The sequence below is a fragment of the Pristiophorus japonicus genome, chromosome 15, assembly GCF_044704955.1.
Source record: "Pristiophorus japonicus isolate sPriJap1 chromosome 15, sPriJap1.hap1, whole genome shotgun sequence".
NCBI classification, from domain to species: Eukaryota; Metazoa; Chordata; class Chondrichthyes; family Pristiophoridae; genus Pristiophorus; species Pristiophorus japonicus.
In genome coordinates, this window is record NC_091991.1 from 145,947,016 (window position 1) to 145,972,140 (window position 25,125).

Here is a 25,125-nt window from a genome sequence, read left to right on the forward strand (position 1 = left end):
CCTCTGCCTCGTCATCTGCATCTTCCTCCGCATCACGCTGAGGCGTGAGTCTGGGGTCGGCGAGAGGCCTACAAAAGGCCGCGAGAGGCAGCAGGAGTTCGTGGTCGCTAAGGCGTGAGTCCGGGGTCAGCGAGAGGCCTACAAAAGGCCACGAGAGTTCGTGGTCGCTGAGGCGTGAGTCCGGGGTCGGCGAGAGGCCTACAAAAGGCCGCGAGAGGCAGTGGGAGTTCGTGGTCGCTGAGGCGTGAGTCCGGGGTCGGCGAGAGGCCTACAAAAGGCCGCGAGAGGCAGCGGGAGTTCGTGGTCGCTGAGGCGTGAGTCCGGGATCGGCGAGAGGCGTACTTGTGCAGCTACAGGGAGAAGGCAAAAAAGTAGAAAGAAACAGAAAGGTGACGTCACAGCCTAGGGGGTAAGTGATTGGCTGGTGATTGGTGAGTAGTTTTTTTTTTTCTTTTTTATATTAGTCAGTAACTTTTAACATTGTTGTTGCCAATTTAAGTGTATCTAAGGGTTAAGTCATGGCAGGAGAGCTCGGTCGGGTGTTATGCTGCTCCTATAGCATGTGGGAACTCAGGGACACTTCCGGTGTCCCTGACGACTACGTGTGCGGGAAGTGTATCCGCCTCGAGCTCCTGACGGTCCGCGTTGCGGAATTGGAGCCGAGGGTGGATTCACTCTGGAGCATCCACGATGCTGAGAATGACGTGAGTATCACGTGTAGTGAGTTGGTCTTACCGCAGGAGAAGGGTCCACAGCCAGATAGGGAATGGAAGACCAGCAGGAAGAGTAGTGCAAGGAAGGTAGTGCAGGGGTCCCCTGTGGTCATCCCCCTGCAAAACAGATACACCGCTTTGAGTACTGTTGGGGGGGATGACTCATCAGGGGAGGGCAGCAGCAGCCAAGTTCATGGTACCGTGGCTGGCTCTGCTGCACAGGAGGGCAGGAAAAAGAGTGGGAGCGCGATAGTGATAGGGGATTCAATGGTGAGGGGAATAGATAGGCGTTTCTGCGGCCGCAACCGAGACTCCAGGATGGTATGTTGCCTCCCTGGTGCAAGGATCAAGGATGTCTCGGAGCGGGTGCAGGACATTCTGAAATGGGAGGGAGAACAGCCAGTTGTCGTGGTGCACATTGGTACCAACGACATAGGTAAAAAAAGGGATGAGGTCCTACGAAACGAATTTAAGGAGCTAGGAGCTAAATTAAAAAGTAGGACCTCAAAAGTGGTAATCTCGGGATTGCTACCAGTGCCACGTGCTAGTCAGAGTAGGAATCGCAGGATAGCGCAGATGAATACGTGGCTTGAGCAGTGGTGCAGCAGGGAGGGATTCAAATTCCTGGGGCATTGGAACCGGTTCTGGGGGAGGTGGGACCAGTACAAACCGGACGGTCTGCACCCGGGCAGGACCGGAACCAATGTCCTAGGGGGAGTGTTTGCTAGTGCTGTTGGGGAGGAGTTAAACTAATATGGTAGGGGGATGGGAACCAATGCAGGGAGACAGAGGGAGACAAAAAGGAGGCAAAAGCAAAAGACAGAAAGGAGATGAGGAAAAGTGGAGGGCAGAGAAACCCAAGGCAAAGAACAAAAAGGGCCACTGTACAGCAAAATTCTAAAAGGACAAAGGGTGTTAAAAAAACAAGTCTGAAGGCTTTGTGTCTTAATGCAAGGAGTATCCGCAATAAGGTGGATGAATTAACTGTGCAAATAGATGTTAACAAATATGATGTGATTGGGATTACGGAGACTTGGCTCCAGGATGATCAGGGCTGGGAACTCAACATCCAGGGGTATTCAACATTCAGGAAGGATAGAATAAAAGGAAAAGGAGGTGGGGTAGCATTGCTGGTTAAAGAGGAGATTAATGCAATAGTTAGGAAAGACATTAGCTTGGATGATATGGAATCTATATGGGTAGAGCTGCAGAACACCAAAGGGCAAAAAACGTTAGTGGGAGTTGTGTACAGACCTCCAAACAGTAGTAGTGATGTTGGGGAGGGCATCAAACAGGAAATTAGGGGTGCATACAATAAAGGTGCAGCAGTTATAATGGGTGACTTTAATATGCACATAGATTGGGCTAACCAAACTGGAAGCAATATGGTGGAGGAGGATTTCCTGGAGTGCATAAGGGATGGTTTTCTAGACCAATATGTCGAGGAACCAACTAGGGGGGAGGCCATCTTAGACTGGGTGTTGAGTAATCAGAGAGGATTAATTAGCAATCTCATTGTGCGAGGCCCCTTGGGGAAGAGTGACCATAATATGGTGGAATTCTGCATTAGGATGGAGAATGAAACAGTTAATTCAGAGACCATGGTCCAGAACTTAAAGAAGGGTAACTTTGAAGGTATGAGGCATGAATTGGCTAGGATAGATTGCCAAATGATACTTAGGGGGTTGACTGTGGATGGGCAATGGCAGACATTTAGAGACCGCATGGATGAATTACAACAATTGTACATTCCTGTCTGGCGTAAAAATAAAAAAGGGAAGATGGCTCAACCATGGCTATCAAGGGAAATCAGGGATAGTATTAAAGCCAAGGAAATGGCATACAAATTGGCCAGAAATAGCAGCGAACCCGGGGACTGGGAGAAATTTAGAACTGAGCAAAGGAGGACAAAGGGTTTGATTAGGGCAGGGAAAATGGAGTACGAGAAGAAGCTTGCAGGGAACATTAAGGCGGATTGCAAAAGTTTCTATAGGTATGTGGAGAGATAAAGGTTAGTAAAGACAAACGTAGGTCCCCTGCAGTCAGAATCAGGGGAAGTCATAACGGGGAACAAAGAAATGGCAGACTAATTGAACAAGTACTTTGGTTCGGTATTCACTAAGGAGGACACAAACAACCTTCCGGATATAAAAGGGGTCAGAGGGTCTAGTAAGGAGGAGGAACTGAGGGAAATCTTTATTAGTCGGGAAATTGTGTTGGGGAAATTGATGGGATTGAAGGCCGATAAATCCCCAGGGCCTGATGGACTGCATCCCAGAGTACTTAAGGAGGTGGCCTTGGAAATAGCGGATGCATTGACAGTCATTTTCCAACATTCCATTGACTCTGGATCAGTTCCTATCGAGTGGAGGGTAGCCAATGTAACCCCACTTTTTTAAAAAGGAGGGAGAGAGAAAACAGGGAATTATAGACCGGTCAGCCTGACCTCAGTAGTGGGTAAAATGATGGAATCAATTATTAAGGATGTCATAGCAGCGCATTTGGAAAATGGTGACATGATAGGTCCAAGTCAGCATGGATTTGTGAAAGGGAAATCATGCTTGACAAATCTTCTGGAATTTTTTGAGGATGTTTCCAGTAAAGTGGACAAAGGAGAACCAGTTGATGTGGTATATTTGGACTTTCAGAAGGCTTTCGACAAGGTCCCACACAAGAGATTAATGTGCAAAGTTAAAGCACATGGGATTGGGGGTAGTGTGCTGACATGGATTGAGAACTGGTTGGCAGACAGGAAGCAAAGAGTAGGAGTAAATGGGTACTTTTCAGAATGGCAGGCAGTGACTAGTGGGGTACCGCAAGGTTCTGTGCTGGGGCCCCAGCTGTTTACATTGTACATTAATGATTTTGACGAGGGGATTAAATGTAGTATCTCCAAATTTGCGGATGACACTAAGTTGGGTGGCAGTGTGAGCTGCGAGGAGGATGCTATGAGGCTGCAGAGTGACTTGGATAGGTTAGGTGAGTGGGCAAATGAATGGCAGATGAAGTATAATGTGGATAAATGTGAGGTTATCCACTTTGGTGGTAAAAACAGAGAGACAGACTATTATCTAAATGGTGACAGATTAGGAAAAGGGAAGGTGCAACGAGACTTGGGTGTCACGGTACATCAGTCATTGAAGGTTGGCATGCAGGTACAGCAGGCGGTTAAGAAAGCAAATGGCATGTTGGCCTTCATAGCGAGGGGATTTGAGTACAGGGGCAGGGAGGTGTTGCTACAGTTGTACAGGGCCTTGGTGAGGCCACACCTGGAGTATTGTGTACAATTTTGGTCTCCTAACTTGAGGAAGGACATTCTTGCTATTGAGGGAGTACAGCGAAGATTCACCAGACTGATTCCCGGGATGGTGGGACTGACCTTTCAAGAACGACTGGATCAACTGGGCTTGTATTCACTGGAGTTCAGAAGAATGAGAGGAGACCTCATAGAAACGTTTAAAATTCTGACGGGTTTAGACAGGTTAGATGCAGGAAGAATGTTCCCAATGTTGGAGAAGTCCAGAACCAGGGGTCACAGTCTAAGGATAAGGGGTAAGCCATTTAGGACCGAGATGAGGAGAAACTTCTTCACCCAGAGAGTGGTGAACCTGTGGAATTTTCTACCACAGAAAGTAGTTGAGGCCAATTCACTAAATATATTCAAAAGGGAGTTAGATGAAGTCCTTATTACTCGGGGGATCAAGGGGTATGGCGAGAAAGCAGGAAGGGGGTACTGAAGTTTCATGTTCAGCCATGAACTCATTGAATGGCGGTGCAGGCTAGAAGGGCTGAATGGCCTGCTCCTGCACCTATTTTCTATGTTTCTATCATCAGCCACTCTCACCTCACGTGGGTCTTCTACTACCAGCTGCTGCTGCCTCATGGCTAAGTTATGCAGCTTGCAGCACACAACAGTGAACTGACTGACAATCTCAGGGGAGTATTGCAAGTAGCCTCCAGAATGGTCCAGACATCGGAAACGCCGTTTCAAGATGCCAATGGTCCTCTCTATTATGCAGTGTGTAATAATGTGCGACATGTTGTATTCCCGGTCAGCTTCCGTCCGGGTTATTCGTAGGGATGTCATGAGCCAGCTGGCGAGGCCATACCCCTCGTCTCCCAGTAGCCAGCTCTGCCCTTCTGGCTGCTGCTGAAACATGGCAGATATAACGCTCTCGCGTAGGATGAACGGATCATGGGTGCTCCCAGGGTATCTCGCATCAACTGACATGATGCGATGCATGTCTTCACACATGAGCTGCACATTAACAGAGTGTATGCCTTTTCTGTTCCTGTACATCACGGAATCCTCCAAAGGTGCAATCAATGCAGCCCTGTACCTTTGGGAAGCCAGCAATCCTGAAGATGCCCACAGCCCTTTCACACATTGCCTGGGTGGTCATGGAGAACTTTATATAGTCATTCCTCCAGGCATATAGTGCAGCAGTCAGCTGCCAAATGCAGACATGAGTTGCATGTTGAGAAATGGCGCACACATCCCCAGTTGTGACCTGGAACGATCCAGATGCATAGAATAAAAGTGCAACCTTAACCTTCACTCCAACTGACAAAGCAGTCCTCCTGACGCTTCTAGTTTGCAGGTCTGCTTTTACTAACTCACAGATCGCAGAAACGCAGCCTTCTCACACAGTCTGCATCACTCAGGTGCAGGTATGAACGCCTGTCTCGATATACCCGATGTGGGCAAGACCTCCTACGTGCTCTGAAGTTCCCCATGCGATGACGTCAAATCAATTGTCTCCTCCGCAGCACCATCATGCAGAAGGCTTGCACGAGGCATGGCAGTCAGTATTGCCCCCATGATTAAATTGTACCTTTGCAAGAAGCTCAAAACAGCAAGACAAGCTTCTTTGTTGTCGCTTTCCCCAAGGTCGACACCCTAGTATGGACCACACTCAGGTCTGGGCATGCGCAATAGGTTTGCCCCTGCCCCCACTCACCCACCGCCCTCCCTCCCCCAAGCTTCATTTGATGCTGCTGCATTGTGTAAGAGTTCTCATTCCTTCAGTTCAGCTTCCACAAACCGCAGCCCCGCCCCAGGCTTCTTTTTAAATAGAGCCCCGAGCCAGTATCCAGGTGAGGAAGCGATTCTGCCGGCTGATGCCCTGATTTGGAGATGTTCGGTAGCGGCGTGGCATTTTTTAAAAAATCCAAAATTAAAGAATTGTATTCAACTTCCATTTTCTGCGTTTTACGTTTGTAAAAATTAAGTTTCATGATGTGTATTCAATGTCTTCTTGACTCCCTCCAAAACTTCGCATAAAAACAATGACGTCTGTCTGCGCCGATTTTTTGATGTGCCCAGAAGGTTTTTTGGGAGTGGTCACATATGCTGTCCTCGGAGAAATGTAAGTTGGTCAAACTTGCATAAATGTGAAAAACTGGCGCAGACATCAGATTATGATGTAAAAAAAAAAAACAACCTGAAAAAAATCATAACTAACTGAGTTACGCTGGCGCACAATCGTTGGGGAAACTTGGATTTTTAAAATTTAGGCCAAAAAAAGCGGCGCACGCCAGAAAACAGCACAAATCACTGGGGAAAATTGAGCCCAATGTCAGGAAGCTGAGTGGGAAAACTGGCTCTTTGATAGACAGATTTTGCAAGCTAATGTTTGTTGATTTGTTCTCATTAGGTCTTAGGTTCTTAATTTGTTATTTTCATTCTGATTTTGTTAGTAAACCTCTTGGAACTGTTTTACAAATACAGAGTTGTATCACACACCATTTCGTGTGAGTGGGGAGCACTGGTTTTGAGTTGATGGGAGCTTTATTAAATATTAATCTGGGATAGGAACTACCTGCATGCCATTTTCTGATATTAAGGTACTTTCAATATCCATTCAATCATGCCTACATGAAATGTGTTTCTAGGGTGGCTTGATAAAATCGTGGAAAGGACACAGTAAAGTTGAGGTCAATTCATTTTGGTCATTTCTTAACCATTTCACTTCATTTTTTTTCCTACTGACACTTAAGCAAAGGAAGTGGGGTTGTTCCTGAGTAATGGCTGCAAAGCTTCCACCACTGCTTGAAAAAGCCACATTGGGAAACCCAATTCCACAGTCTCAATAGCCCAATTCTGACTGTGAACCAGAACTGGTTTTAGGTTTCTTAAGCACTTTGCTTTTAAAAATAATAATTTTACCACTTGTATAAGTGCTCAAGAAACTTAAAAGCTGGTCCTCACTCACAGCGGGGACCCAATACCAGGATGAATGCAGCGCCACCTACCTTAGTGTTCGGAAGTCTTAATCAAAGTTAAGTATATTTGGCAAGTATACTTTAAACAAGCCAAATCAGAACAATGCCACATACACGGTTGAAGTGCAATGACGCAACATCTTGGGCATGATGAACTCAGCACCCTGGGTGCGACAGCCTACATATACGTGCTAACACAAACACAAAATCAAAATACTGCGGATGCTGGAATCTGAAATAAAAATACAAAATGCTGGAAATAGTTGATAACCTGAATCAGTAACTTTGTTTCTCTCTCTCCACAGATGCTGCCTGACCTGCTAAGTATTTCCAGCATTTTCTGTATATATATGTGCTACAGTCTATCCCTCTTAATTCAAAGTACCATAATTCAAATTATCTGAGAAGTCCATTTTTAAGCACTAAATTCACACTTTGTTGCATTATTTACGTTGCTAGTTCAAATTATTGGATTTTCTTTGCACAAAATACACCTGACTTCTCAGGAATAGACTATATGCAATACTTTCAAATGTACAGACTTGGATGCTGTATTCATTTCAGCTGCGACATTTGATTAGAATGTTATAATGATAGTAGTGGGAGGGATTTCAAAATTTAGAAAGTCGATTGTTATTAATTACACCTGATTTTATTTGAGCCATATGAAGAAGTAATTGTAATGCAATTATTTCAACACATGACAGACTGATGTAATATCTAACACCACAACCTTGTGTTATCAGTTGAACACAGTAAACTACTGAAAACTGTAAACTGCTAAAGCTGCAGGTAATATAATAATGAAGTAAACATTCATCTTAAATGCCTCATGTTGTACAGATCTGGTTCCTAATTTTAGAATTGTTCAATCACCAAGATAACAATGCTTTGTTTAAGGTTCTCTTGAATCAAACCAGCATTTGTAGAAAAATATATTGTTGGGTGATACATATTTTCCAAAATAACTGGCTAATTCGTGTCATTTTTAAACAGCTTGAAGTAACGGTAGAGAGTAATGTAATCCAATTTCTACTTTATTCATACCAAAACACTGGAAAAATTGCACTTAATTTGAATGCTTTAGCATTGAGCAGGTATGCTTCTAGTGTGATGAAATACATTACTTCAAAATGTATCCGGCCACTACCATCACACTGGTGTTAAAGCTCAAAATGCTTTCAAGTTTGGAAAGACAAAATCTAATAGTATTTCATTTTTATTTAAAAGATAGATATAGATAGATAGTTTGAGTGGAAGCAGCATAAAGGTTTCCCTCATCCACTATTACACTGCAGTTCTAGTACAGGTAACAGCACTGTTGGTGGTTGTCTAGTACAGGTACATGTAACTAAATTTGATAAACAGGTTTCTGCCACAGATGTTGCAAACAAGGGTGGTTTTGGAAATAATTTAAAAAAGAAAACAGAGGACAAAGCACACAGACCTCCAATAGTAATAGCACTGGCAACTAAGATTTTTAGCTCCAATGTAATTTCCAACATATACAAAGATAGAAATAAAAGAGGTGTTATGATAATCCACAAACTTTAGTGTCTTAAACTTTCCTGTGCCACAATCTTAAAAATAGCTCATATCAATAATGCAAGCAAGTCAATATTTAAATCCTAGGCTTTTGATTGGCTTAAAAACTGTCTTTAAAAGACAGGTTGGGGCACTCCACCCCAATCCAGAGAAGACAGCTGTGACGACATTCCATCTGAATAACGCAGCCAGGAAAGAACTCAATGTTTCCTTCTGCGGAAGGTTACTTACCAATTATACCTGGGCATCACCCTGGACAGGACTCTCACCTACCATCCTCAGAATCATAGAATGGTTACAGCACGGAAGAAGGCTAATCAGCCCATCAAGCCCTCACTGACTCTAAGCTAGTCCCTCTACCCTGCCCTTTCTCCATAGCCCTGCAAATCTTTTTCCTTCAGATATTTATCCAACTCCTTTTTGGAAGATTAAATTGAGTCTGCCTCCACCACCCTTTCCGGTAGTGCATTCCAGATCTTAACCACTCACTGCATAAAAAGTTTTTTCTTACGTCGCCTTTGGTTCTTTTGCCAATCACCTTAAATCTGAGTCCTCTGGTTCTTGACCCTACTGACAATGGGAACAGTTTCTCTCTATCTACTCTATCCAGACACCTCATGATTTTGAGCACCTCTATTAAATCTTCTCTCAATCTTCTCTGCTTCAAGGAGAACAACCCCAACTTCTCCAGTCTGTATCAACATAACTGAAGTCCCTCATTCCTGGAATAATTCTCGTAAATCTTTTCTGCACCTTCTCTAAGGCCTTCACAAACTTCCTAAAGTGTGGTGCCCAGAACTGGACACAACACTCCATTTGGGGCTGAACCAGTGTTTTATACAGGTTCATCATAACTTCCACGCTTTTCTACCTCTATTTATGAAGCCCAGGATCCCGTAAGCTTTTTTTAAACTGCTTTCTCAACCTGCCCTGCCACCTTCAACAATTTATGCACACATACCTCCAGCTCTCTTTGTTCGTGCATCCCCTTTAGGATTGTACCATTTAGTTTATATGTCCTGTCCTTATTCTGTCTACCAAAATGCATCACTTCATATTTTTCTACGTTCAATTTCCTTTGCCACGTGTCCGCCCATTTCACCAGCCTGTGTCTTCCTAAAGGGATATAGACAGGCTAAGTGAGTGGACAAAAATTTGGCAAATGGAGTATAATGTGGGAAAATGTGAGGTTATCCACTTTGGCAGAAATAATAAAAAAGCAAATTATAATTTAAATGGAGAAGGATCTGGGGGTCCTTAAATTAGTATGCAGGTATAGTAAGTAATCAGGAAGGCAAATGGAATGTTGACCTTTATTGCAAGGTGGATAGAGTATAAAAGCAGAGAAGTCCTGCTACAACTGTACAGGGTAATGGTGAGGCCATACTTGGAGTACTGCATACAGTTTTGGTCTCCGTATTTAAGGAAGGATATACAGGCATTGGAGGCTATTTAGAGAAGGTACACTAGGTTGATTCAAGAGATGAGGGGGTTGACTTATGAAGATAGGTTGAATAGTTTGGGCCTATACACATTAGAGTTCAGAAGAATGAGAGGTGATTTTATCAAAACATAAGATAATGGGCCCAAGTTTCCGATGCTGCTGAAAACAGCGCCCCTGCGTGATTTAAGTAACCTATCTAGGAAAAAAAAGTGCGCCGAAATCTTACCAGGGAATTCTCCGGTTGTCCTGGAGCGTGGCACGGCGCAGCAGAGTCTCCCTGGGGCGGAACAAGCCGATCGCAGCCAGCAGGGGGGCGGGGCTAGGGATCAGCGTTCTTCTGAGTGCCGGCAGCGTTGCGCAGGTGCGTTGGAGCATGCGCGCCTGCGCAATGGCTCAGCAGGGCGTTTTTCCCCCAGTCTGTGTTTGGCTACCGGCAAGGGATGGAAGAGCGTGGCGAGGGATGGAGGAGCGCGGCGAGGGATGGAGGAGCGTGGCGAGGGATGGAGGAGCGTGGATTGGGGGGTACTCGAAATGATCGAAGGGCCGGAGGAGAGAGCAGGGGTATCTCCGTCCAGCCTACCCCCTCCCCGCGTTCAGCCCCCCACCCCATCCACACCCTCCCCCCCACCGTGTTCAGCCCCCCCACCCCCACTCCATACCCCACCTTCCCACCCAATCCCATCCCATCCCATCCCATCCCCCCACCCTGGCTGTGCCTGCACTAAACTTAACTCTAGGTAAGGTTTTTCAGAACTTACAAAAGTGGACACTTACTCGACTTGGAAGAAGGGACTAAGTGTAACGTAGTCAAGTTTGCTGACGATACAAAGATGGGAGGAAAAGCAATGTATGAGGAGAAAACAAAAAATCTGCAAAAGGACACAGACAGGCTAAGTGAGTGGGCAAAAATTTGGCAGATGCAGTATAATGTTGAAAAGTGTGAGGTCATGCACTTTGGCAGAAAAAAAATCAAAGAGCAAGTTATTATTTAAATGGAGAAAGATTGCAAAGTGACGCAGTACAGCGGGACCTGGGGATACTTGTGCATGAAACGCAAAAGGATAGTATGCAGGTACAGCAAGTGATCAGGAAGGCCAATGGTAACTTGCCTTTTATTACAAAAGGGGATAGAGTATAAAAGCAGGGAAGTCTTGCTGCAGTTATTTCTTATGTTCTTATACTCCACCCCCTTTGCAATAAAGACCAAGATTCCATTGGCCTTCCTGATCACTTGATGTACCTGCATACTATCCTTTTGAGTTTCATGCATAAGTACCCCCAGGTCCCGCTGTACTGCAGCACTTTGCAATCTTTCTCCGTTTAAATAATAACATGCTCTTTGATTTTTCCTGCCACTTTCCAACATTATACTCCATCGGCCAAATTTCTGCCCACTCACTTAACCTGTCTATGTCCTTTTGCAGAATGTGTGTGTTCTCCTCATACATTGTTTTTCCTCCCATCTTTGTATCGTCGGCAAACTTGCCACATTATGTGGCACTTTGTCAAACATCTTTTGGAAATCTATATCAACCACATTATCCTCATCAATCCTCTCTGTTACCTCATCAAAAAACTCAATCATGTTGATTAAACACAATTTGTCTTTAATAAATCCGTGCTGGCTTTCCTTAATTAACCCACCCCTATCCAAGTGACTGTTAATTTTGTCTCGGATTACTGTTTCTAAAAGCATCCCCCCTACCAAGATTCAAAAAAAATCATGAGCTACATTGACCTTCCCATTTATGAAGACTTGAAAAACCCATCACAAAAGCACTTAAAATCCACTGACCATTCTGGAAAACAGCAGCCAATATTCATGCAGCTGGTATCGACCCACTATCCAGATGGACGGAATCGTGGATGCCTACAATATAAAGAACCAATGCCTCATCACTGACTCAACAGTAGAGGCCCTTGACTTCAACCTTCCTCAATTAAAAAAAAATCCAACAATAATTAGAATCTGAAGGATGAGATTCTACATTTGAAAAATTAAATTTTCAGGACCAGAGATGTTGTTTGGCGGTAATTAAGACTCATCACGCCATTAAAAATTCACTTACGCTCGAATGGAAAAGCCTCAACTTTTTCTGGTGTGTTTAGTGGCGATCTAGTGGGCATGTACAGCAACTTCATGGTGTTGCGTGTATTTGAATGCTGAGTCTCTCGGCGAGGTACCACTGTAGTGAAGCTTGTGGAGGAGCAGGGTAAATTGGACAGCAACTTCCTGATTTCCACGTTTAACTGCGCATGTGCAGACGCCAGATGTTGCTGTCCAATTTACTCCTTAATAGCAGTAAGCGCTGATAGCCTCGCTGTTATTTGTATTGCAAAATATAGACCCTGATGTTCAGACAATGGACGCTTGAAGTCTTGACTGACAACCCCTTTAAGAAAAGGAACATTTCAAACCCAAAGGATGGGAAATAACCCTTCTATGGAAAATGGGAGTCCTTTGAGGCGGTAAACCCATTCAGAAGCATCAGTGATATCCATCACAGAAGAATTTTGAGAACCCACCATATTTTTCCCCCGACACACAACACCACTAAGAAATGTATATTGCAGATGTAATCGGGATCTTGAACAAGAAGTCTCATGAGGAATGTGGGTAAAGATTTGTTGATGATGATTCTTGAATAAATACAGTAAAAGATTGTGAAAAATCAGAGGAAAGCAACTATCTGCACAAGAAAGTGAACCAGAGAAGGTATCTTCACTTAAGCAAGCAAACAGGAGAAGTTCAGCTATTAATATTCCACTGACTATAAAAAAAAAGTGGTTCATAAAAAATGCAGCATTCTCAACCAACATCCTGAATCAAAAAAAAATCAGAATCACCCACAATCTTTGAAGAAGAAACATATTGGTAATTCAAACAAGGAATGGCTAAGGGTCAAATGTAGGGCAAAACATGGATCTTCCCTCTACGTCCATTCAGAAATCACTACGGAGGTGCTGATCATCATTATGATGGGATTAAGGTGAACAGCATGCTGCTGAACATATGCAACACGATGACTGCACCGTCAACAGACATTTTTCTATAATAGGTACATGTAATATGGTCTAAATATCAATAATGAGAAAACAAAAAACAGAAAACTACACCAGAGGAAAGTCCAAAGGCTAACATTATCAGAATCTATGGCACTCCAACTGAAAATATTTACCCAATCACGTAGCTCAACAACAAAAAACAATCAGGATACCATCTGCAATCAAGACCTCAAAAGATGAGTAGCAACAGCAAAATAGATGTTTACAACATACCAACCACTTAACAGGCCAACAGCTTATAGCCTGACAACTTGCATCAAATGCTACATTTGATTGAAACCCATTCATGCATGGCGCTGCACATAGAAGACAAGGTTTTTGTCATGATACTTGACATAAGCTGAGTAAGCACGTAACAACTGGCCAGTTGCTCAAAGTAGCCCAAAGAGACCAGACATGTCTTTCAAAATCACAGGAATAATTACTGTGTGAATTGTTGCTGAGAAAAATGGAAGGAAAGAGACCATGAAGAAAACAGATATGTGTGACTCAATAATGTTACGTAACGAAGGTCCACCAGATTGTACAACAGGGTCAGGATCAAGAGAAGTTCATTGTTATGGCTGCCAGATCAGGCCTGAAGAGAAAATTCACAGTAATGCATGCATTGGCTCTTTAATTAGCTAAGCTACAGAGACCAGGAACATCATAAATTCAATCCCCAGACTTCACTAAGTTAACTGATCTCAGCTGGTGCAGTGGTAGATTTCTACATCTAGCCTCCAATCCTCTGGCCTGAGCAGGGGAAAATCAGGGTTTTTGCGTGACTACGATCCAAAAATTAATCCGGAGAACTGCGCGCATATAGACATTGGGCAAGGATAGAATTGGGTACAGCTATGGCACTCCCCATGGTCAATGTAGTTTGCTGACTCTCACGGTCAAGACTCATACATGAATAATGACCACTTAGGCGAGTGCCTTTGGAAATGCATCCCAGCATTAGTCAATGCCTTCCGAAGAGGGGAGGGATTTGCCAGTGAAAAAGAAAAACTATTGCAGCAGTAATGCTATTGCCAACATTTAAGCAAGGTTTATGCTGTTATGTTAGTGTGTGCTTATCCAGCCCAGGGAGACAGCAATTTTCTAGGACCTACCAGCAATCTAAGGATTTGACTTATTAATGCTACTTTCTAAGCTGCGCCACTTTGCTCACTGGATTTATTATCTTGATACAAAAGTAATTAAGTGTCTTGATATTACAGAAATGACAAGCTAATCAAAAAAGACAAATAGTTCTCAGAAGGAATAAATTATAAGTGTAATTTTTGCCTTCAAACGTTGTGTTCTTTATTGTGATGAAGCGCTCTTCAATTTACCTTAATGAAATTTCATCCATGGTAAAATCAATTTACCTCTACCACAACCACTACTTATCAACACTATTTGTACCACAACAGAAATAATACTAACAAAGGCATAAAGTCAGATAACAATACACACTGGACACATGTGGTAATCACCATATAAAAAACACATCAACCAATGCAATAATCTGCCTGATACAGTATTTTCTAGTCTCAAAAGTTCATTATTCTGCATAAACACAACACAACTTATCGTATACCACCAACAAAATAACTTGATACTCTTGGACATTATGTTATCAGTGGAGCATCATCCACAACTTCGTGTAATTTAACCAAATCAAAAACAAATGTGATCTTTGTCCTAACATATCTACATTTCCTGTCTCTATGATCGCAAAACAAAGGGACAGAACCAAGCAAAAAAGGAAATTTGCCAACCAAACTGTGATATAAATCCACCATCAAGCAAATTGCTTCATGTTTCTGTTACAATAGAATGTTATATAACACAACACACTATTTACCATTAACAACAAATCCACAAACATTACATTTCAAAATAATTAGAGAAATGATACAGAACTTCTTTTGAGCAGTGCCTAGTTCAAATTTGTGAATTTGTCAACATAATCGGTCTGGGTCCCGCCAAGAATAAAATCACAGAAATCTGTAGCAATCAGATAAGAATACATAAAAGTGCTGCAAGAGAAACAAATCTTAACTCTTTACTGTGAAATATATATAGAAAAATACTATTCCTGTTTGCACACCTTTAAGAAAAGTTGGAATTCATGACGATATTTCCAAAATATGACAGAATTTTAAAAAAATTCCACGCACCTACAATCCAAATTGCCCATGTAATTATCGTGAATACCTGTGAACACGTTTCACAGGGTGGCATCGAGGAAGCTGGAAATCCACATCTTCATGTTTGAGGTGCTGATTTCTTTTTCTCCCTCTCCCAGCCACTCTCCCTCATCCTCCCTCCCTCCTTTCCCCACCCCCACCCGCCCTCCTTTCCCCACCCTCACTACTTTCCCCACCCTCATCCGTAACAGACTTTAATTTTACTATTTATAATAATAATGTATTAATTCATCAGCTTCAATTGCTCTTACAACTAGAGACAAGACCTGAAAGCATGTAGTTAACCCTAATATTTGTTCAAAGGACGCGACTGCTGCCAACAAAATAAAGCATCTGTGCATGCGCGGTTTCAGTGGTTTCTTCGTTGAACTTGATGGACTTCCCACAGATTGGTGAGAGAGAAAGGTGAGAAGGTGGAATTTCAGGTATTGGGAGGTCTGTAATGTGACTTGAAGGTAAGATTAGGAAGTTGTCAAATTGTGAGTGTGTTTATCACCATCAGGTCCTCTGTTGTGGTTTGAACATGTGGGTGCTGAACAGAATGCAGGCACAGGATGTTAGGATTTAATCAGCTGGGAATAGGATAATTGAGAAAGAGTATAGGCAGTGCAGAGAGATAGAGAGAGGTGCACAAGACAAAGACTGGGGAGAAAAACAAGAGGGAGAGCGGAAAAGGAAGGCAAGAGAGAGAGAGGGAAGGAGGGAGGCGCAGCGGTGTGATTAATTCATCAGGATGAACGGCTAAAACTTCCAGTACAATTTAACGAGGAAATGTGACTTGAAGGTGATAGTGGAATAGTCAGATTGTGAAAGCTTTATTTTTGCTATTGGGTCCTTTGTCTGTTGTGGTGAACGTTAATTTTTCTTATTTTGGAACCTGACATTTATGCGCAGCATGCTTCTGTGCAGCTTCCAGTTCGTTGGCAGCAGTCACTCTGTTATTCCAAATACTCTCATCTAATCACAACCCAAGTTTGGACAACTGATCGATCAGTGCACAGTTCAAGAGGACATAGCCTGAAAATTTCACATGCCCACTTTTACACTTTACTAAAATCCTAGTGATACTAGTCGCACTGCCTACTTTTCAGCACCACCACTAAGGTGAAGTTCATCCCACTGTCCAATCCATTTATGTAATGTCAGAAGAGCAATGCATGAACCAGTGACAGTGGATGTGGATATGTTCGCATTGGTAAAAACATAAGCAGTCATTCCACGATCTTGCTCTTCCAGCAGGCACAGCTTGGGAAATTATTTGCATGCAGCCATGATTTTCTGGCCAGTCATTTCAATGGACGGAAAATCATCGGCTGCGCACGAATGAGTTCCCAAGATGCTCTTCTAGTGAATGCCACTCCCCATTGGGGACATCAAATCGTGGAATTAACCTGATACCCACTGTATTGAAAAAAGCACAGAGGGATTCTGGGACAACCTCCACAGAACACCATTACTTAATTAGTACCACAGTAGTAGAATTCACTAGTTAATTCTCACATTGGACGTTAATGATCACAGCCATGTCATTATGGCAAGGTTCTAAGTTGAGAGTTGGGGAGTTGGGGGGGAGGGGGGGGGGGGAAGAGAACTGGAGGGACTGTTACCCTCTGGGCCAATCTTTAATTGTTCCTATTAGTCAATTGTAAAGTAACATTAGAAAAGATTTGAGAGTAGTTTACTTGCCACAATTAGCCAAAGATTGTATGTGTCATGGGAGATAGTGGCAAATAACTCGCATTCAGTCAGTTCTATTGCTAACCTATCACAGACCTTCCCTTTTGTTCTTTCTTCCCCTCCCCCTTTCAGTGCTCGTTAAAAATCCATTCTTTCCAAACACTCTCCAGTTCTGATGAAGGATCATCGACCCAAAACGTTAACTCTGCTTTCTCTCCACAGATGCTGCCTGACCTGCTGAGAGTTCCAGCATTTTCTGTTTTTATTCCAGATTCCAGCATCCACAGTATTTTGCTTTTGTGTAAGACTAATGACCTAGTTAGTCAGTAAAATATATATTCTCCGGTCAGGCACAGGAAATACCAAGTTACTTCAGATGTTGCTTCAGTGGCAAATAATTTAGTCAGTTACTTCAAATGAACAGTACCTTTAAGTGTGATGCTCAAGATACTTACTGGATAAATTGTAGTCCTTTCTGAATTTCCTGCCACCTATTACTTCTGTCCTTGGATGCATTGGACATGTTATCCTTCACGTCCAATTCCTCTACTGATACAGATTCTGTGTAAGAAAGAGAAACAATAAATCACAAAACGCCAAACAAAAAGACTTCTCATATTCTCCTTATAAAGTGTAAAATTTATTTTACAAATTTATACAATTTAAATGCAATAAATAAGGTTTATATTAAGCAGGATGACATCAGCATTTTATTTGTTAATGTATTAAATGTCCTTAAAATGGGAATCAAAGTTCATGATTGGGGCAAGTAAAATGCCACAATACACTTTCAGAATTTGTCAACTATTTTAAATATTAACATAGAAACATAGAAAATAAGTGCAGGAGTAGGCCATTCGGCCCTACGAGTCTGCACCACCATTCAATATGATCATGGCTGATCATGCAACTTCAGTACCTCATTCCTGCTTTCTCTCCATACCCCTTGATCCCTTTAGCTGTAAGGGCCACATCTAACTCCCTTTTGAATATATCTAATGAACTGGCCTCAACAACTTTCTGTGGTAGAGAATTCCACAGGTTCACATTTCTCTCAGTGAAGAAGTTTCTCCTCATCTCGGTCCTAAATGGCTTACCTCTTATCCCAAGACTGTGTCCCCTGGTTCTGAACTTCACCAACATCGGGAACATTCTTCCTGCATCTAACCTGTCCAGTCCCGTCAGAATTTTATATATTTCTATGAGATCCCCTCTCATTTTTCTAAATTCCAGTGAGTATAAGCCTAGTCCATCCAGTCTTTATTCATATGTCAGTCCTGCCATCCCAGGAATCAGTCTGGTGAACCTTCGCTGCACTCCCTCAATAGCAAGAACATCCTTCCTCAGATTAGGAGACCAAAACCACACACAATATTCAAGGTGTGGGCTAACCAAGGCCCTGTACAACTACAGTAAGACCTCCCTGCTCATATACTCAAATCCCCTCGCTATGAAGGCCAGCATGCCATTTGCTTTCTTTACTGCCTTCTGTACCTGCATGCCTACCTTCAATGACTGATGTACCATTACTCCCAGGTCTCGTTGCACCTCCCCTTTTACTAATCTGTCACCATTCAGATAATAATCTGCCTTCCTGTTTTTGCCACCAAAGTGGATAACCTCACATTTATTCACATTATACTGCATCTGCCATGCATTTGCCCATTCACCTAACCTGGCCAAGTTCCCCTGCAGCCTCCTAGCATTCTCCTCGCAGCTCGCACTGCCACCCAGCTTAGTGTCATCTGCAAACTTGGAGATATTACATTCAATTCCTTCTTCTAAATCATTAATGTATACTGTAAATAGCTGGGGTCCCAGCACTGAACCCTGCGGCACCCCACTAGTCACTGCCTGCCATTCTGAAAAGGACCCCTTTATTCCCACTCGTTGCTTCCTGTCTGCCAACCAGTTCTCTATCCACGTCAATACATTACCCCCAATACCATGTGCCTTAATTTTTCACACTAATCTCTTGTGTGGGACCTTGTCAAAAGCCTTTTGAAAGTCCAAATACACCACATCCACTGGTTCTCCCTTATCCACTCTACTAGTTACATCCTCATAAAATTCTAGATTTGTCAAGCATGATTTCTTTTTCATAAATCCATGCTGACTTGGACCGATCCTGTCACTGCTTTCCAAATGCGCTGCTGTTACATCTTTAATAATTGATTCCAGCATTTTCCCCACCACCGATGTCAGGCGAACCAGTCTATAATTCCATTTTCTCTCTCCCTCCTGTTTTAAAAATGGGGTTCCAATCCATAGGAACTGAACCAGAGTCTATGGAATGTTGGAAAATGACCACCAATGCATCTACTATTTCTAGGGCCACTTCCTTAAGTACTCTGGGATGTAGACTATCAGGTCCTGGGGATTTATCGGCCTTCAGTCCCTTCAATTTCGCTAATACCATTTCCTGACTAATAAGGATTTCCCTCAGTTCCCCCTTCTCGCTAGACCGTCAGTCCTCTAATATTTTCGGGAGGTTATTCGTGTCTTCCTTAGTGAAGACAGAATCAAAGTATTTGTTCAATTGGTCTGCTATTTCCTTGTTCCCCATTACGAATTCACCTGATTCTGACTGCAAGGGACCTACATTAGTCTTCACTGATCTTTTTCTCTTCACATATCTATAGAAGCTTTTGCAGTCAGTTTTTATGTTCCCTGCAAGCTTACTCTCATACGCTATTTTCCCCTTCCTAATTAAACCCTTAGTCCTCCTCTGCTAAATCCTAAATTTCTCCCAGTCCTCAGTTTTGCTGCTTTTTCTGGCCAATTTATATGCCTCTTCCTTGGATTTAACACTTTCCCTAATTTCCTTTGTTAGTCATGGTTGAGCTACCTTCACTTTTTTATTCTTACGCCACACAGGGATGTACAATTGTTGTAGTTCATCCATGTGATCTTTAAATGTCTGCCATTGCCTATCCACCGTCAACCCTTTAAGTATCATTCGCCAGTCTTTCCTAGCCAATTCACCTCTCATACCGTCGAAGTTTCCTTTCTTTAAGTTCAGGACCCTAGTCTCTGAATTAACTGTGTCACTCTCCACCTTAATGAAGAATTCTACTATATTATGGTCACTCTTCCCCAAGGGGCCCCGCACGACCAGATTGCTAATTAATCCTCTCGTTACACAAGACCCAGTCTAGGATGGCCTGTTCTCTAGTTGGTTCCTCGACAGATTGGTCTAGAAAACCATCACTTATACACTCCAGGAAATCTTCCTCCACAGTATTGCTACCAGTTTGCTGAGCCCAATCAATCTGTAGATTAAAGTCACCCATGATAACTGCTGTACCCTTATTGCACACATCCCTAATTTCCTGTTTGATGCCATCCCCAACCTCCCTACTACTGTTTGGTGGTCTGTACATAACTCCCACTAACACAACGCCCTTTGGTGTTTCACAGCTCTACCCATGTAGATTCCACATCATCCACACTAATGTTCTTCCTTACTATTGCGCTAATCTCCTCCTTAACCAGTAACGCTACCCCACCTCCTTTTCCGTCCTGTCTGTCCTTCCTGAATATTGAATACCCCTGGATATTGAGTTCTCAGCCTTGGTTTCCTTGGAGCCACGTCTCCGAAATCCCAATTACATCATATCCGTTAACAGCTATCTGCGCAGTCAATTTATCCACCTTATTACGAATGCTCCTCGTTTTGAGACTCAGCCTTCAGGCTTGTTTTTTTTTTAAAACACTCTTTGTCCTTTTAGAATTATGTTGTAATGTGGTCCTTTTTGATTTTTGCCCTTGATTTCTCTGCCCTCCACTCTTGTTTTTCTCCTTCCTACCTTTTGCTTCTGCCCCCTTTTTACTTCCCTCTGCCTCCCTGCATAGATTCCTCATCCCCCTGCCATTTTAGTTTAAACCCTCCCCAACAGCATTAGCAAACACTCTGCCTAGGACATCGGTTCTGGTCCTGCCCAGGTGCAGACCGTCTGGTCTGTACTGGTCCCACCTCCCCCAGAACCAGTTCCAATGTCCCAGGAATTTGAATCCCTCCCCCTTGCATCATTCCTTAAGCCACAGTTTCATCCGAGTTATCCTGCAATTCCTACTCTGACTAGTATGTGGCACTGTGTCTTAACTCTGATTCATGGGGCTGCAAGGGTTTTTTTTTAATCTCACACACCTATCTCAGGCATCTATACCACTTGGACTTGCTCTTCAGTATTTGCCTCTACCCATTTAATTTGGCCATCCTGGGGAAGCTACCCAGGCTTGTTATATGCTGCATGACTTAAGGCTGTTCATCGTAGAAGCATAGACGTTTACAGTACAGATTGAGACTATTAGGCCCCATTCATGTCTGTGTCAGCTCTTTGCTAGAGCAATTCAAAACTAATCCTACTGCACGAACTAATGCTTTCTCATTTTTTTCCACTCTTTTAATCTATGCACCTATTTATAAAACCAAAAGTGTTGAATCAAAACATGGAAAAAGAAAACAGTGACATTTTCCATAGGCTTTTAGAAAAATATATATTTTCTACCAACTTACAGTAGTTCTAACAGATATTCCATTTGCACCCAAGTCTGGTTAGACATAAATAACACTTTTCCATCCAAATGAAATGCACTGCATTTGAATTTTACTGCTACTACTAAATACTCATCTGTCAGCTCAGCAACAAAGATGGGGCCAAAGCATTTGCATCTGGCTTCCTGTTATATAAAGGGTTATTGGCATAAAGGGATCAATAACAAAAGCTATTCTCAAGTTATATTACAAATAAACCATCAGAAATCCAAATATCCACTTGGCCAAGGATGCCAAGTATAATGGGAAGGAGCACTTGCTGGTTAATATTCGGGAGTCATCATCATAGGCAGTCCCTCGACTTGCTTCCACTCTAAAATTGAGTTCTTGGTGGTTGAACAGTCCAATACGGGAATTACAGTCTCTGTCACAGGTGGGACAGACAGTCGTTGAGGGAAAGGGTGGGTGGGGAGTCTGGTTTGCCGCACGCTCCTTCCGCTGCCTGCGCTTGTTTTCTGCATGCTCTCGGCGATGAGACTCGAGGTGCTCAGAGCCCTCCCGGCTGCACTTCCTCCACTTAGGGCGGTCTTTGGCCAGGGACTCCCAGGTGTCAGTGGGGATGTTGCATTTTATCAAGGAGGCTTTGAGGGCGTCCTTGAAATGTTTCCTCTGCCCACCTTGGGCTCGCTTGCCGTGTAGGGGTTCCGAGTAGAGCACTTGCTTTGGGAGTCTTGTGTCGGACATGCAGACATGGCCCGCCCAACGGAGCTGGTCGAATGTGGTCAGTGCTTCGATGCTGGGGATGCTGGCCTGATCAAGGACGCTAACGTTGGTGCTTCTGTCCTCCCAGGGGATTTGCAGGATCTTGCAGAGACATCGTTGGTGGTATTTGTCCAGCGATTTGAGGTGTGAACTGTATATGGTCCACATCTCTGAGCCATATAGGAGGGTGGGTATCACTACAGCCCTGCAGACCATGAGCTTGGTGGCAGATTTGAGGGCCTGTTCTTCGAACACTCTGTTCCTCAGGAGGCGCTGGCGCACTGGGGGCGGTGTTGAACCTCATCGTCAATGTCTGTCCTTGCTGATAATAGACTCCCGTGGTATGGAAAGTGGTCCACATTGTCCAAGGCCACGCCGTGAATCTTAATGACGGGGGGACGGGGAGCAGTGCTGTGTGGCGGGGTCAGGTTGGCGGAGGACCTTTGTCTTACGGTTTTTTAGTGTAAGGCCCATGCTTTCGTACACCTCAGTGAAGATGTTGACTATGACTTGGAGTACAAGAACGGAGAATGTCACAATTCCAAACTTTCACCTGTCACAGCACTGCATCTCTTTCAGATTAACACCTGGATATTTTGAAAAGAGAGCGATAAATAATTTAAGCATTCTGAATTCTATTATTGCAACGAAAAGCAATCCACACTGACCAATTTTAATCACTAAAAAAAAAATTATAATACAATAATTAAAATGCACATCAGAAGGTTCATTCCAAATAAGCAAAATAAGCACAAAACCTTAAAAAAGATTTCAAGCCATTCAAGATCAAGAACAGATTCTTCCTGGGTGTTTCAAAAATTCTACTAAAACATGGAATACGGAACAGGCAAAGAGTTGTACACGTACCCTTGTAGAAAATAAAACCAATTCCCTCAAATATAAAAGTACCTTGCTCAATTATTATACAACACAAGGGATCACCATGCTAATGATTAATAAACTGATGCAAAGGCCAAGCTGCACCATTATGAAAATAAACCATAAGCCAAACATGATCAAAGATTTCCAAAATATGCTACATATTATTTTGATACATCAAAAAAGGTACTTCTAGCAGACTTAGACATTACTCTTTGTTATAGGAGCATAATATTCTTAACAACTCTTTTGTTGTTAATCCTGTGTGCTTTTGAGCCTGAAACTAATTCCAATCTACAAAATTCTCTAATTAAAGCCGGTGACTTTAAAAAGACGCAGATCGGGAGGGGAGAGGGGGAACTCAGGGAAGACGGATCACGTTCTCCCAACCCCTTACAAGGGATATCGTTGGAGTGGATGATATCCAGAAGTCACAGCATTGTCACTATTCACTTCATACCCAATAAAGCTGTTAACAATCCATACACAATGCCCCATCAATTGGGGGAGCGGGGAGGATGCAGTTGTGGGTGCTGGGGTAAGGCACTTCGGCTGGGGGAGGCATGTATTTGGCTGGGGTAAAGCACTTTGACTGGTGAAAGGATGTACTTGGATCGGGGTAAGGCACTTTGGCTGGCCTTGCTGTCTTCTGGGGAGCTCTGTCCTCTATCGCTTCAGGAAATCAAAGTGGATCAAGTTGCAATTTGCAAAGTCAGTGAGACCTTGGGATGGGTGGTTCCAGTTACACACTCCAGCGAAACTTCAGGGTGTGGCTTATCCTCCAAGGGGACCAATCATAGACAAAGGGTGGAGCATGGCGGCCATTTATGCGGTACAAATAAGCACGTCCTTAAGCAATATAACAACAGACATAGGAGCAGCTCTGCAGCTTCAGCGTATATATGGTTTAAACCAACAGAAACAGAATATGATCACTTCACACACAAAATACTGAAATAATAGATTGTTTTTGACCAGTGTTTAGCGGGGAAGAATTCTACTGCTCCATTCCCCACTGAACAAGTATTGCAAATTGTAATATGCTAGCAAGACACTGATATCATGAGCACATCATAGTCATATGCTTTAATGATATGTTTTGGGAATTCTAACTAATACAACTTTGCCTTCACAAGGCATGCCCTGCTTGTATAAATTTTATATCAAAATTAATTAAAACAGATGTAAGCACATCAGTCCACCATTCAAATCTTAACCTAACACTATATGTAGAAAAGAATAAAAGCTGTTTCAGTGAAGTGATATTTGCTACAATGTGAAAATAAACCTTAATCCTTGAAAAATGCAAACATTATCTTGACGACAGGTTCTTAAGAGCTCTTAGCAGATACCTATCCAGCTCAATCTCATTTATGGATACAGTGAACCAAACTAAGTGATTAGTTTAATAGTCAATAGCAGGGCAATAAACAGATCATGAACTGTGAAGCAATATAGAACTAGAAAGGTGGGGCTACAAGCTACAAAAGCTCAACACAAAACAAATCAAATTGTTTCAACCTAGAGACTATAGCTCTGATCACAAAATGCCTACAATTTGCCATAATTTAGCAATCTCACTTGGAAAACCAAAAAGGTTGCAAGTGTAGAAAGTAAGGGAATTTCACAATGGTGCAATACAGCGGTTGGGCACTGACAGGAGGGGGAATTACTTTGCATCCAGTTTGTGCCATACCTGAGTGCTCAACACTGGGTGCCAAAGTGGGAAATGTTTCATTTCCCAAACTTGACGTCCCTCACTTTAATCAGCAAAGAATAAGGCAAGCCAAAATCTATTTACCTTAACGCCTAGCCTGTAACACTCTGGCCCCAATTTTCCATATGATTTGCTCCTGATTTTTAGGAGCAACTGGTGTAGAACGGAGTATCTTAGAAATCGGAATTCTCGTCATTTAGTTTGCTCCAGTTCTAGTCAGTTAGAACACTTTCACTTTGGAACAGAATTTTTTTTTCAAAAGGGGGCGTGTCCGGCCACTTACGCCTGATTTCAAAGTTTCATGAGTGAAAACTTACTCCAAACTAACTTAAAATGGAGTAAGTGAAGATTTTTGTACGCTCGAAAAAACCTTGTCTACACTTTAGAAAATCAGGCGTAGGTTACAAATGGTGGGGGGG

The 25,125-nt window shown here is 42.9% G+C and overlaps 1 protein-coding gene across 2 annotated transcripts in view; it reads right to left on the reverse strand.

The window, feature by feature from the left end:
• zc3h7a (zinc finger CCCH-type containing 7A) overlaps positions 1-25,125 on the reverse strand; it is a 99,772-nt gene that overhangs the window by 60,188 nt on the left and 14,459 nt on the right. For both annotated transcript variants that reach the window (XM_070901061.1, XM_070901062.1), the window contains exon 2: positions 17,306-17,411. In XM_070901061.1, the coding sequence (XP_070757162.1) occupies positions 17,306-17,373 (68 nt within the window). In that variant the 5' untranslated portion in view covers positions 17,374-17,411. The remainder of the gene's footprint in view (positions 1-17,305; positions 17,412-25,125) is intronic.